Source organism: Babylonia areolata, chromosome 25, assembly GCF_041734735.1.
Source record: "Babylonia areolata isolate BAREFJ2019XMU chromosome 25, ASM4173473v1, whole genome shotgun sequence".
In the NCBI taxonomy this organism is placed as follows: domain Eukaryota; kingdom Metazoa; phylum Mollusca; class Gastropoda; order Neogastropoda; family Buccinidae; genus Babylonia; species Babylonia areolata.
Window position 1 is genome coordinate 722,501 of NC_134900.1, and position 14,415 is coordinate 736,915.

The 14,415-nt window shown below is 40.1% G+C and overlaps 1 protein-coding gene across 1 annotated transcript in view; it reads left to right on the plus strand.

Moving 5' to 3' along the window:
* Positions 1 to 6,216, plus strand: part of LOC143299971 (uncharacterized) — a 52,232-nt gene extending 46,016 nt beyond the window's left edge. The window contains exon 18 of the mRNA XM_076613528.1: positions 1 to 6,216. This exon is cut by the window's left edge and continues 1,299 nt beyond it. Within this exon, the coding sequence (XP_076469643.1) occupies positions 1 to 632 (632 nt within the window). The 3' untranslated portion in view covers positions 633 to 6,216.
* Positions 6,217 to 14,415: the final 8,199 nt, after the last annotated feature.

Sequence of the window (14,415 nt, forward strand, 5' to 3'; positions counted from 1 at the left end):
CGCACGCTCTCCCCTCCCACCCCCCTCCCTACCACAGCACGTGCCTCAGTTCCCCTTCTGGCAGGTTACCCAGCTATTCACCAACACACAGCGAGGGTTGTCGCAACAACAGTACCTGCTGCTGTGGCACTCAGGTGAACAGCACGGCTGGTCTTGCAGCAGCCGCGGCTTCCGCAAAAGCAGCAACATCGCAATCCGTGCATCGTTCAGCCGACCACCGCTCAGACCCACACTACCGCAGCAGCGCCGACCCACTCCACAAAATTGATAAGGTCCCTGGAGGTAGCCACTCAAACAGTGAGATCTCTCTGCAGAACAGGGTCTTCCCAAATGAAACAGCTCCTCCTCCTCCTCCCTCTCACCTTCCTGACCATCCCATTCTTTTGCAAACGAAGGATGGCTTGAGGCGGTTGCTCCGGCAGTTGTGTACCGACGAGCTGACGATAGACAGCATCCTTGAAGGACCAGAGACCCGAGCTTTTCTCGCTGAGGTCCAGAGTCCGGATCGTGACTGGAAGCAGCGGGTGCCTGAGGAAAACTCTTTCTATTCTGAGGTGCACTGCATGAATGTGGAGCACAGAGTGGCTGTTGAACATTCCGAACCAGACCTGACAGACATCGGTGTTGGCTGAACGCTCGACGGGGTTAGGCTTTGTCACAGTTCAGACGAAATTTAACAACAAATGCTGAGCAGCTTTTGTCACAGTTCAGATGAAATTTAACAACAAATGCTGAGCAACTTTTGTCACAGTTCAGACGAAATTTAACAACAAATGCTCAGCAACTTTTGTCACAGTTCAGATGAAAATTAACAACACAGTTCAGATGAAATTTAACAACAAATGCTGAGCAACATTTGTCACAGTTCAGATAAAAGTTAACAACAAATGCTCAGCAACTTTTGTCACAGTTCAGATGAAAATTAACAACAAATGCTCAGCAACTTTTGTCACAGTTCAGATAAAAATTAACATCAAATGCTCAGCAACTTTTGTCACAGTTCAGATAAAAATTAACATCAAATGCTCAGCAACTTTTGTCACAGTTCAGATAAAAATTAACAACAAATGCTCAGCAACTTTTGTCACAGTTCAGATAAAAATTAACATCAAATGCTCAGCAACTTTTGTCACAGTTCAGATGAAAATTAACAACAAAATGCTGAGCAACTTTTGTCACAGTTCAGATAAAAATTAACAACAAAATGCTGAGCAACTTTTGTCACAGTTCAGATGAAAATTAAAAACAAATGCTGAGCAACTTTTGTCACAGTTCAGACGAAATTTAACAACAAATGCTCAGCAACTTTTGTCACAGTTCAGATAAAAATTAACAACAAATGTTAAGCAACTTTTGTCACAGTTCAGATGAAAATTAGCTACAAATGCTGAGCAACTTTTGTCACATTTCAGATGAAAATTAACAACAAATGCTCAGCAACTTTTGTCACAGTTCAGATGAAAATTAACAACACAGTTCAGATGAAATTTAACAACAAATGCTGAGCAACATTTGTCACAGTTCAGATAAAAGTTAACAACAAATGCTCAGCAACTTTTGTCACAGTTCAGATGAAAATTAACAACAAATGCTCAGCAACTTTTGTCACAGTTCAGATAAAAATTAACATCAAATGCTCAGCAACTTTTGTCACAGTTCAGATAAAAATTAACATCAAATGCTCAGCAACTTTTGTCACAGTTCAGATAAAAATTAACAACAAATGCTCAGCAACTTTTGTCACAGTTCAGATAAAAATTAACATCAAATGCTCAGCAACTTTTGTCACAGTTCAGATGAAAATTAACAACAAAATGCTGAGCAACTTTTGTCACAGTTCAGATAAAAATTAACAACAAAATGCTGAGCAACTTTTGTCAGAGTTCAGATGAAAATTAAAAACAAATGCTGAGCAACTTTTGTCACAGTTCAGACGAAATTTAACAACAAATGCTCAGCAACTTTTGTCACAGTTCAGATAAAAATTAACAACAAATGTTAAGCAACTTTTGTCACAGTTCAGATGAAAATTAGCTACAAATGCTGAGCAACTTTTGTCACATTTCAGATGAAAATTAACAACACAGTTCAGATGAAAATTAGCTACAAATGCTGAGCAGCTTTTGTCACAGTTCAGATGAAATTTAAAAACAAATGCTCAGCAACTTTTGTCACAATTCGGATGAAATTAAACAACAAAATGCTGAGCAACTTTTGTTACAGTTCAAATGAAATTTAACAACAAATGCTGAGCAGCTTTTGTCACAGTTCAGATGAAATTTAACAACAAATGCTGAGCAGCTTTTGTCACAGTTCAGATGAAATTTAACAACAAATGCTGAGCAGCTTTTGTCACAGTTCAGATGAAATTTAACAACAAATGCTGAGCAGCTTTTGTCACAGTTCAGATGAAATTTAACAACAAATGCTGAGTAACTTTTATCTCAGTTCGGATAAATTAAACAATAAATGCTGAGCAATTTTTGTCACAGTTCAGATGAAATTTAACAACAAATGCTGAGCAGCTTTTGTCACAGTTCATACGAAATTTAACAAGTGCTGAGCAGCTTTTGTCACAGTTCATATAAAATTTAACAAGTGCTTAGCTAAAGCTTTTGTCACAGCTCAGATGAAATTTAACAAGTACTGGTCAGCACAGCACTATAATAAGCTTGTTCAGGGTTGCAGATAAGTACAGACATTTGAAGTTGCCGTTCTCATTTGGCGCTTTGTAAACACGGCATTGAAATGGAGAGGGAAAAAAAAGTCCAAACAACTAAAGCGGTTTGAAGACGCACGGACGTGTGTGTGTGTGTGTGTGTGTGTGTGTGTGTGTGTGTGTGTGTGTGTGTGTGTGTGTGTGTGTGTGTGTGTCAGTGCGCATGCACGTTCATTGCGAACTGTTGATACCAACCCATTTTGAAAGTTGCCAAAGAAAAGGAACACATGAGGAAAACATGAAGTATTACAGTCATCAGTTTCGCAGTAATCATCACAGTCATCCGGCAACAGTTTCTCGAATCTGCGAGCATTGAAATAATGGTCAGGAAAGAAATACAGAATATTAGTCCTTTAATTTCGTTCTCTGAAGCCCTCCGATTGCTGATACTTGAAACTGGTGTAATTCAGCAATCGTCCAGTTTATTAAAAGCGAAATTCTGAATCCTGAAAACATGTGAATATTTTCCTTACGATGCACACACGGTGTTTTTAAGAGGCATGCCATTGTTCTCACATTCCCGATTCATTGCTAGATTTTCGTCATGCACGGTCCAAATATTCTCTGGAAATGTTACAATGACTGTTCGTTAAACTGGCAAACAAGTTGCTATCTTATCTCTTGCAAAAGGCTGTTGTGGTCATTTTCACCGATTGTCATCTCCATCTCAGGAATCTATTGTGTGCATGATCGTTCTTACCCCTGTCATGTAGGCAGCCATACTCCGTTTTCGGAGGTAAAAAAATTGTTTGATTAGGAAGTAAATTGATGCCTTGGTTCAAGCAATATTTTTGGTTTATTTCGAAGTTCTCGTGATGCAACACAATCATAGACGAACAGGACAACAAGAAAATCTTACACAACGTCCTCTCCTGAAATAAGCACACATTAGGTTTGTGACGGCTGTTGGAAAAAGGAACACGATCTTTTCATTTGAAAACTTCACGTTTACCGCAAGTCACGCCGTTCGTGTTGTGCTACCTGTTCGCTTCTAACCCCTAAGTTAGAGTTGACTGTCGAGACTGTGAGACAGAACTGTCAACGGGTGAGAATGACCAACACAGACTCTTGAGATAAGTAGTTCCTTGTGATTGGCAGGGTGAACAAACACCTTCTTGTCTTTTTATCTACATAATATGTACTTACAAAATGATGTTAAATAAATAAACGCGCAAACAAACAAGACACTCACACATGAATGGCCAGTTCTTCAGATTTGTATACACCAAGTTTCAGTTGTTTCGCCAGTTTATATAGATTATTGATTTCAAAACAAACAGTTGTAAAACGCAGGCCTGTAAGAATGCAGTACAATTAGGCCAGGGAGTTTCCATTACTGCATATTTAAACGGGTCTTATGTTTGGTTCATGGAACAAGACACACAAAAACGAGGTTTTATAGTATAGCCGCTGGTTCTGGTTCGGTTCTGGTTCTGGTCTGGATTTGTCATCGTCAAAACAGCAGTAGCTCCAAGGCAGCTGTTGAAGAACTGGTAGACAGTGGTCCGCTCAGTATTTGTTTGGCAACCAGCAGACCAGGGTGGGTGGGGATGGGGGGCGGGAGGGGGGTGCAGAGGGCACTCTACTGCTTTCCGTGTCTGTGTTGGACACATTGTCAGGTGCGGCTGTCCAAACGGGACACGACTGTCAATTGTTGTTGTCTCGTTCGTCATTTATCAGATGGATTCCCCCGTCTCCTCGACGAAGGCGGCAGTACGTCGCAGGTCCTCCAGTCCTCCGTAGAGCTTCCGGGCCGCTGGGATTGGGTCGGGCCATGTTTTCTCTCGGAGCGCTTGGTGGAGCGGGCAGGACTGCAGCAGATGTTCTGTTGTCTGGCTGCCTGTTCTGCAGGGGCACTGCCCTGTGTCACCGATACGGAGTTTCGTGTATAGGTGGTGTTTCAGGCGGTCGTGGACAACTGTCAGTGACAATATCAGTGTTGTTGTCTTTGGTACTTGTCAAAGATGGTTTCTATGATCCGTCTGTGTGCCGTATCCAGCTTTCTCTTCTTCAGTGACAATATCAGAATTTGCCTTGGTTTCTCCTTCATGGCTGTGTCTTATATATACTCTGAAAAGGACAAGGTGGAAAAAAAAAAAGAAAAAAGATTGCGTTCACCTCCCACCTGTTTTCTCGAGTGACCCAGTTTGACCATTGACATAATGTGACCCACTTTCTCCTTGACCACATCTCCAGTTTCCTCTCTGTCTCCGCGGCGTTAAATAATGGACATTCAGCAGACACATCTGGACAGTCCTACAAGCTTTAAACGATACAAGCATATTTGCAGAGAAAGCACGAGCTGAAGAAAAAATAGAAAAAATGAAATGATATTTAACAAAATTATATGTATGTGATATGAAATATCACATATAAGAATATATATATATATATATATATATATATATATATATATATATATATATATATATAACGAAAACAATGGGCTGATTGGATTCTAGTTCTAATGACGTCATTTGGATCGTTTGACTGGTTCTCTCATTCAAATGGAATGTGTAGAATTCAAACAATGTGTAGAATTCAAAACTTTGAATTCAGTGTCATGTTAGCGGGCTTGCGTCGTGTTTGGTCTCTGGCTGGTGGCTCGACAACAAGAGACTTGATCTGCAAACAGGAATGGCAGCTCTGGTTTACGGCTGTAAGTGTTTTCTTTGTCTTTGTTGTTTTGTTTGGTTGTTTGTTTGCTTTTTCACTCCAAAGATGGTGGGTTCACCTGGAAATTTTGCGTTGTTTGTGCAGTGCCTGAATATATTCTGTGATGAAGCTTTGTGTATATGTTTTGTTGATGAAAATGTTTGTCACATGGATAAGAGAACTTGGTACATAAACGCACGCACGCATGTGCGCACGCGTGCGCACAGACACGCACACACGCACGCACGCACGCACGCACACATACATACACACACGCACGCGCGCATTCTACAAATTTACCCTTCTCTACTGATTACAAAATGTTATGAGCTGATTTTATACTTCCGTGTTGATTTATTTTTACGATTACCTGCTGGAACTGTTTGTATTTGGTTTTTGAAGTGCCACTTTGATTGTTTGGATTGTGTGCCATATTGTTACTTTAGGTTTGGCGCAATAGCATTGTCATTGATTAAATCTACTGTGTATTATTGCTGAGACTTGTTTGGTTTTCTTGTTAGACATATTCATTCTCAGTGAGAATAGAATGAATGTTGATGTTGTTAACATCCATATTTCGTTTATTCTATTCATTTACTTAGTCGGCTTAATTACTTATCTATTTATTTATCTATTTATTGATAACAAAGATGTATTCTTTTATTTATCAGTATCAATAATGAAATGAAATTAATTAGTCGAGGTTTCCCATTAGGTATGTTTCCCAACCGAGAAAAAACAAACAAACAAAAAACAGCAAATAAAGTGAACGTATCTTTTGTTCGCAAAATCTTGGTATATAACTTGTAGTACGGCTGAATGTCAATGACAAGTATGTCAGTGACAAGTATGTCAGTGACAAGCGACATTTTGCTTTGGCAATGGCTTGGGATGGAAGAAGTGAGTTTGCAAAAAGTGCGTGAATTTGTTGAATAATGGATTTATGTGTGATGGGGATGGTGATTACCTAAACTGAATAAAGATCCGTCTTGTTAACTGAAACAAAATATTACTGTGCATCACAATGTATAGTATGATATTCGAGCTTATAACAGATAGTATGATATACGAGCTTATAACAGTGCCCGTGTGAATTGTTTTTGTTGGTGGTGGTATTGTATACTGGTGTCTCAACATAGGCAGCACAACTGCACGTGTGTGGGAGCACGCGGAAGCGTGTACTGACATGACAGCCTCGCGAAATCTGGGACAGCTGCTTCGATCTCAGATGATGATTAATTCAATGCTCAAGAAAAGCTCAGATGGAGGTGTTGAGGTTGCAGCAGAATGGTTAAGACGCTTACCTGTCCGTGAGGGCCTGGGTTCCAGTCCCGCTCTCTCCCCTTTCTGGCATGTTGGACTGGAAAATCAAACTGGGCGTCCAGTCATTGGGATATCAGGATAAACCGAGGTCCCCAGTGCAGCACGTACTTGTGACGCACCGAGAAAAAACCCATGGCAACAAAAGTGTTGTCCTCTCTGGTCAAAGTCTGCAAAAGAAATCCATTCTAAGTACACACACACACACACACACACACACACACACACACACACACACACACACACACACACACACACACACACACACACACACACACACACATAACTGAAACTGAAACTGAAATTCAAAAAAGGTTGAGGATTGTTTCCGAGAATGTGCTGAACGAGAGAGAAGAAGAATTTTGTGTTTAATGTCCCGTCACACATATCGGTGATTGAAGACATTTTGTTCAAGTATTTATGAATACATTTGAGTATTATCGGTTAGAAGGGGTGGGAGATGTGAATGAATGGAGGGTTGGGGGGAACTGGGCAAATGAGGGTGAAATTTGAAAAAAAGAAAAAAAAATTCTAAATACAATTACAGAAATTTACTTAAAGGACTTCGTAAAAGAGAAGTCGTTAAACTGACAAGCGAAACAACTGATAATGAATGCAAAAAGTCAAAAACATCAACGCTCTCAGTCACTTGTGAAGACACACTTTCGTGTACATAAGGCTTCATCAAGCTACAGTCAAAAATTATATGCTTAATTGTCAGGTTACTTCAGCATATGCACTTGACATGAGAACAATACTTGGTCCGTAATAAATTTGATAATAGTCTGAGAGCTAAACTCAGAATTGGTCAGTGAATCGGACCAAAGTCTGAGAGAGTCAGCTGACGAGGTTTTAGACTTGAATTCAAGCACCTATAAAGTCTCTTTCTAATATATTGCTTATTTCCTTGTATGACAATGAGCAGTATAATTTTATAATATCTATATGATTCTTTGCTTCATTTTTGCTGCCCTGTCTGCTTGGTCATTATAACGGAATCCAGTGTGGGATGGTATCCAACTAAATTCAACATTTGTACCCTTCACAAATAGGGAGTGCAATAAATACCTATTTTCAAACAGTAAATCTTCTCTTTGATTATTCTCAAAAAGGGGCAAACTTTTTAAAACATATTGAGAATAAACACAAAATAGGATATTACTTACTATGATTGGTATATCAACAAGATGATTTAAAGCTATAAGGATGGCCACCAATTCAACTGTACAAATTGAACGTCCTTTACCTAAATGATATGATTTTTCTGTTGAGCAAGAGAGTGCACGCTGTTATGATTATTTACAAATGAGTTATATTCCTGTATCATCACCGTATTACCGTTTATTTTCCTTTAATCATGTTGTGGTGAACGCTACCATCGCTTGCATTTTGAATTTAGACAATTTATTTCCAAACTTATTACTTACTAAGTTCTTAAGAGACAGATCCTATGTTCACCATCCTCAGAGTTAGCACAATAGTATTTGGGCTGGCTGGTTCATTCTGTGCTGAAATGTATAAAATAAACAAAATTATTTTTATTCTTCATGGTGTCATTTTTTTTAAATCGTTACTTACAGTATTTGCACATTCCACTACACGTCAGCAGAAAGTATTGAATCAAGTATCACACTAGTCAGGTTATGATTCTCCAATTTCTGTGGCATATGAATCATGCTGATGTCAGCTTTTTTTTTTACATTGAAAGAAATTGATGGGGCAACTAACTGACACACGAAACAAAAGAAATGTTTGATGGATTTTGCGATCCTCGCTTGGAGAACGGTTCAGAACAAGGTTAGAAGATATTTTTTTTCAAACCTTGTTTTCTTTCTTGACCAGTTTTCCATGCTTATCTGTTGTGCATATATGAATATACACTTCTCATTCCAAATATTGTTGGACCTTCGCAGTGAAACTACTGATTTACATATTTTGCTTGAACTATTGTTCATTTTTGTATGCATCTTCTGTATGCACTAGTGTTACTATTTACCTTTTCAGTTATTAATTGCCTTTGGATTTCATTGCGAAACCATTATTCATTAAACAGGTTTTGCTTCGACAACATCATTTTAATTGCATGCTTTAAAACTATGCACTTATGTTGATGCAGATATAAATATTTATTTGTGAGTGCGGATTTCATCTTTGAAACTCCAATGTAAAACCATTGTTTTGTTGACTCAATTGTTGTTGTTATTATTATTATTACCATTTTTTTCAACCTTTCGCTTTATTGTGCATCTCCCTTATACGTTAACACAGATGTTATTAGCAGAGATTGTTTTTTGTGTTTATAACAACATGAAAATAGTTCTGTCTTTAATATACCACACCCGTTGTGTTCAAGAGAAGGCTGTTGCTTCATACGTTGCCCCCACCCCCACCCCCCCACCCCACCCCGACCCCCGCCATCCAGTTTTTTGTTGTTGTTTTTTTCTTTTTCTTTTTTTTTCTTTTCCTGCATGTGAGGACTCGTGCATTTTTAAAGAAGATCTCCTGGCAACATTTATTATGACTGGAGATTGGAGTTCATTGTATTAAGACTTCTCAATTAAGATACACGAAGTATTCTTACTATTTGATGGCTTTTTAAAAACAAATTCTCCTTTAGCAATTATCATTGCAGTGGTGATTATTTTTCTTTCTTTCTTTTTCTTTTTTTGAGAATGGAAACATGGTCAAACCATATGGAAATAAATGTACCTTGGATTTGCTTTCTGCTTATTTTGTTTCTTTCAAAGAAAACCAGATCTGCCATAAATGTGACTCTCTCTCTCTCTCTCCCCCTCTCTCTCTCTCTTTCTTTCACTGTGTGCGTGAGTGCGTCCGTGTGTGCATGTATATATATGTGTGAAGTTGTGTGTGTGTGTGTGTGTGTGTGTGTGTGTGTGTGTGTGTGTGTGTGTGTGAGTCGCCGGCACTGAGGTGCATATGCGTGTTTACGTGCGCATTAGCCATCACAGAGAGAGAGAGAGAGAGGGAGGGAGACGTACACACAGACACACACAGACACACACAGACATACAGACACACACACACACACACACACACAGAGAGAGAGAGAGAGAGAGAGAGAGAGAGAGAATGTCTACGCCTCTGTTACCACTCAGGTTTCTATTCCAAGAGAGATAATGTTGGTATTGATTGTGCTCAGTCTGCCTGCCTTGTCACTTCCCCTGGTTCATGATTATTTCCCTCACCGCACATGGCACCCAACGCAGTGCAATGCTCTGCAATATGATTTGATTCGAGACAAAGCAACACATGTATGTTTGTTGATCCTTAATTGATTTCAACTCTGTGTGCGCGCGCGTGTTTGTGTGTAGATTAGAATGTCTTTATTACCAAGTGTACCGGGGTCACAAAGAATAAATGGGAGGGGGGGGGGATTTTGTACATAACAAGATACGAACATAAAACGAAAATCATACACAGATACAGTACAAATTAGGATATATACAAGTGCATATCAGTATAAAAACTTGTGCATACTCACACATACACGTACTGCACACGCACGCACACACCCACACACAAATACACACACACTCTCTCTCTCTCTCTTTCTCTCTCTCTCTCTCTCTCTCTCACACACGCACGCGCACACACACACACGTTTGAACAGAAGCCGCATATTACATGTGGATGGGACTGCTGACTAGATCTTCAGGTAAATGGTTGTTGATTGCACAATTCTAGTTGTCATACTGGATTTGTTCGAGAGACAGGGCATTGACTGCTTTGGGGGAAAAGCTATTGGCGAAGCGATTGGTTTTCGTCCTTATACTTCTGTACCGTCCACCAGAGGGGTGCACCTCGAAAATCCCAAAAGCTGGATGTGATTCGTCCTGGCTGGTTGATTTTGCATTTTTGAGTAGCCGCTTATAATATATGTCTTCTAGAGAAGGTAGATCAGCCCCGGTAATCTTGGTGGCAGTTTTTACGATTCTGTTAAGGGCTGCAACTTCTGCCTTGGAAATCTTTCCGTACCAAACAGTAATAGCGAAGGTTAGCACACTTTCAATGACTGCTTGGTAGAAATCAACCATGATTTCGTTTTTAATTCCGAACTTTTTGAGGCGCCGAAGAAAGTACAGGCGCTGTTGTGCTTTCTTAACATTTTTTTCCCGTAGTTTTTCTTCCATTTCAAATCGTGTGTGTGTGTGTGCTTTAACAAAACAGTTTTGTGGGATTTTTTTTCCACTTCAAATAGCACCAGTAGCCTATTAGGCGCCAGGACAGGGGCGGGATGTGAGAGAGAGAGAGAGAAAGGGGGGGGGGTGAGGGGGGGGGGGCGGGGAGAGGGAGCTGGGTTGGTTGCGAAGTATAGGTGCATCTGAACCCGTTGTACGTGTGCCGGCGGTGCATGTGTACGACTGAGATAAAGAAATGCGGCTTTAAAAGGGAAACAGTTCGGTACATGGGTGAAGGGGAAAGGGGAAGCAAACCAACAACAATCAAGACAAACTGAAGCAACAGACACATAAAGCAAAGTAGCTTCCCTGTTGAACTGCGGCAGCAAACCCTTTTCGCCACAACGAGGGAGAAAAAGAAAAGATGAAATAAAGGTCCTACACCAAAACAACATTGGCAAGAAAAAGATACATGTTTTGGTTATTTTCTGGAGTGTATTACTGATCTAGTTCTTAATCCTTTTCAGTTGTTTAACATGTTCAGATGGAGCTTCTTGGTACACACTCAACAAATGCAAGGTTTTGGTATTCAGTCATCAACACTGAGATAATTAACTCTCCAATTTTTGTTGTATCCCATTTCACAGATCTGTCGATGCACGAAAAGGTACATACTGTACGCAGTTACACACACACACACACACACACACAAACAGTGCGTGCACGCAGGCGCGCACGCACACAGGCGCGCACGCACGCACACACACACACGCACGCACGCACGCACATATATATACATACAACCGCACACACACGCGCGCGCACACAGACACATTTACACATTCATACCACACACGCGTACTCGCGCGCACATCCGGTCTCATGTACGCGACTGTTTTCGTGGATATCAAGCGATCATGTTTTCATGAACACACTGACTATGAAACGATGACATGGTTCACGTCATCTTTAACATGTGTATATTGGCGGCCTTCAGAACGTGTATTCACAACAAACACAGGTCGTACATCTGCTGATGGGGTAGCAAAATATCAGAAATAAAATGAAATAAATAAAATGAACCAAACAAAACAAAGCAAAATATGTAATAATAATAATAATGGTATTTACTGGCGCTGAATCTTGTGCAGACAAATCAAAGCGCTTTCGCACAATCATTCACACGCATGCATAACTCTTATTTTAAAGAGTTTGTCCGCGTTCCTGTCATTTTCGTGAGTTTTTTTCGCAGCCTCGTCATTTTGTTAACGTCATTTTCAAGAGTTTGTCCGCGTTCCGGTCACTTTCGTGAGTTTGCAGCCTCTTCATTTTAACGTCATTTCCAAGAGTTTGTCCGCGTTCCCGTCATTTTCAAGAATTTGTTCGCAGCCTCTTCATTTTGTTACCGTCATTTTCAAGAGTTTGTCCGCGTTCCCGTCATTTTCGTGAGTTTTTTTCGCAGCCTCGTCATTTTGTTACCGTCATTTTAAAGAGTTTGTCCGCGTTCCCGTCATTTTCGTGAGTTTTTTTCGCAGCCTCGTCTTTTTGTTAACGTCATTTTCAAGAGTTTGTCCGCGTTCCGGTCACTTTCGTGAGTTTGCAGCCTCTTCATTTTAACGTCATTTCCAAGAGTTTGTCCGCGTTCCCGTCATTTTCAAGAATTTGTTCGCAGCCTCTTCATTTTGTTACCGTCATTTTCAAGAGTTTGTCCGCGTTCCCGTCATTTTCGCGAGTTTGTTCGCGGCCTCTTCATTTTGTTACCGTCATTTTCAAGAGTTTGTCCGTGTTAACGTCATTTTTCTGAGTTTCATTGTCTTAGTTTTTTTCATGTTCACGTGACCGCATTCCCATTAGCTTCTCGAGGGCGATTTAGACTGGCAAAACGACGGTCCCGGAATTTTTTCCAAAAATAAACCAGACCTGTTTTACATTCATCTAGAGTGACCAAACCAGTACAGGTCTGAAATTCGACTGCGAGATGAAATTACTGGTTCGTGTGGAATTGGAAGGAAATCGTCCAGGTGTATCAGGGAAAAAGTCGAAAATGAAATAGTATTGCATATAAAGAGAGAAAGAAGGAAACAAAAGAAGAAAGGTAGTTACTAAATTTGTGCCCAAACATAAGTTGACTGATTCACTTACCAATGCCAGCTTGAGAAAAGCTGCTTTGTTCTTTCGGTATACGCGCCCCTCTGTTATAACTGCTTTGCAAAATGTCTGAAAAATGCCTTCAATAAGCTCCCTGGAGGGGCATTAAAACAGAAAATTACAAAAATGCAACACTTTCGTACTTTCTTGACGCTAAACAGTTCATATCAGATATGAAGTCTGGAAATGAATTTTAAGACGGGTACAGTGTAAATCGCCCTAAATTCTAATTCCGTCAGTTTCGAATTAATGACGTTTCCGCCAATTAACGATTTTTCACCGTAACGGTTCCGACATTTATTTTGTCGCCATCATTTTCGTTTTCCGAGTGTTCTTGTTGCGCTACCCGTCAATCTTAAGAATTTCTTTGTAATTTTCCATCAGTTTTCGAATGTTCACCGTTACGGTTCCGACAGTTATTGATTCGTCACGCCATTTTCATTTTCCGAGTTTGATTTGCGGCGCTACCAGTAACGTTTACGAGTTTTCTTTGTCGCAATTCCGCGAAATTTGAACTTCTGCGGGCCAGTGGCGTTAAGTTGTATTTTTACCGATCCCGTAAGTTTTGAAATTGTCAAATTTCCGTCAGGTTAAATGTATAATTTTCCGATTTTCAAATTTTTTTTTTTTTTTTTTTTTTTTTTTTTTTTTGTCAAGAGGGGGGGGGGGAGGACACAATGCTTAAGTGTGTTTCCGTTGTGTACCACTTTGTCGTGTCTCTTGTCACGGTCTTGTCACAACATATGTGGAATTCGGGCCACGCTCCCCGGGTGCAGTTAAAAAAAAAAATAAAATAATAATAATAATAATAAAATTCCTACCCGTGTGGGAATCGAACCTGGAACATTCGCCTTCAAGTCGAGCGCCCAACCATTAGGCTACACTTCAAGTCAGATATTTTGAATTGTACTGTACTGTATTGTACTGTACTGTATTGTATTGTATTTTCGTTAACGATTTCTCTGTGTGAATTTCGGGCTACTGTATCAGTATCAGTAGCTCAAGGAGGCGTCACTGCGTTCGGTCAAATCCATATACGCTAAACTCGGGCTACTGTCCCCGGGGATAGTGCATCGCCACAGTCCAGAACCACTTTTTTTCTTTTGCTAGTGTATTTGTTTTAATATCATTGATTTTCTAGAGAATTTTGCCCGGGATTACCCTTCAGTTGCCATGGGTTCTTTTACGTGTCCATGCTGCTTTCCGGGCGTGGGTCAGTTATCGTCTCATCCAAATGACTCGCCCAGATCCCGGTCTATATATGTTATTATATGATTACTTGACAACGTTTTTGATCTGTATGGAATCCGAGCTTTCCCGAGGGAGAGCTTGTTGCCATTGTGCTGCGACACCACTTTTTTTCTGTCTGAAAGTTTTAGTTGTTTTTATGATTTTTTCTACAAAATTTTGCCTGGAACAACGCTTTTGTCATAG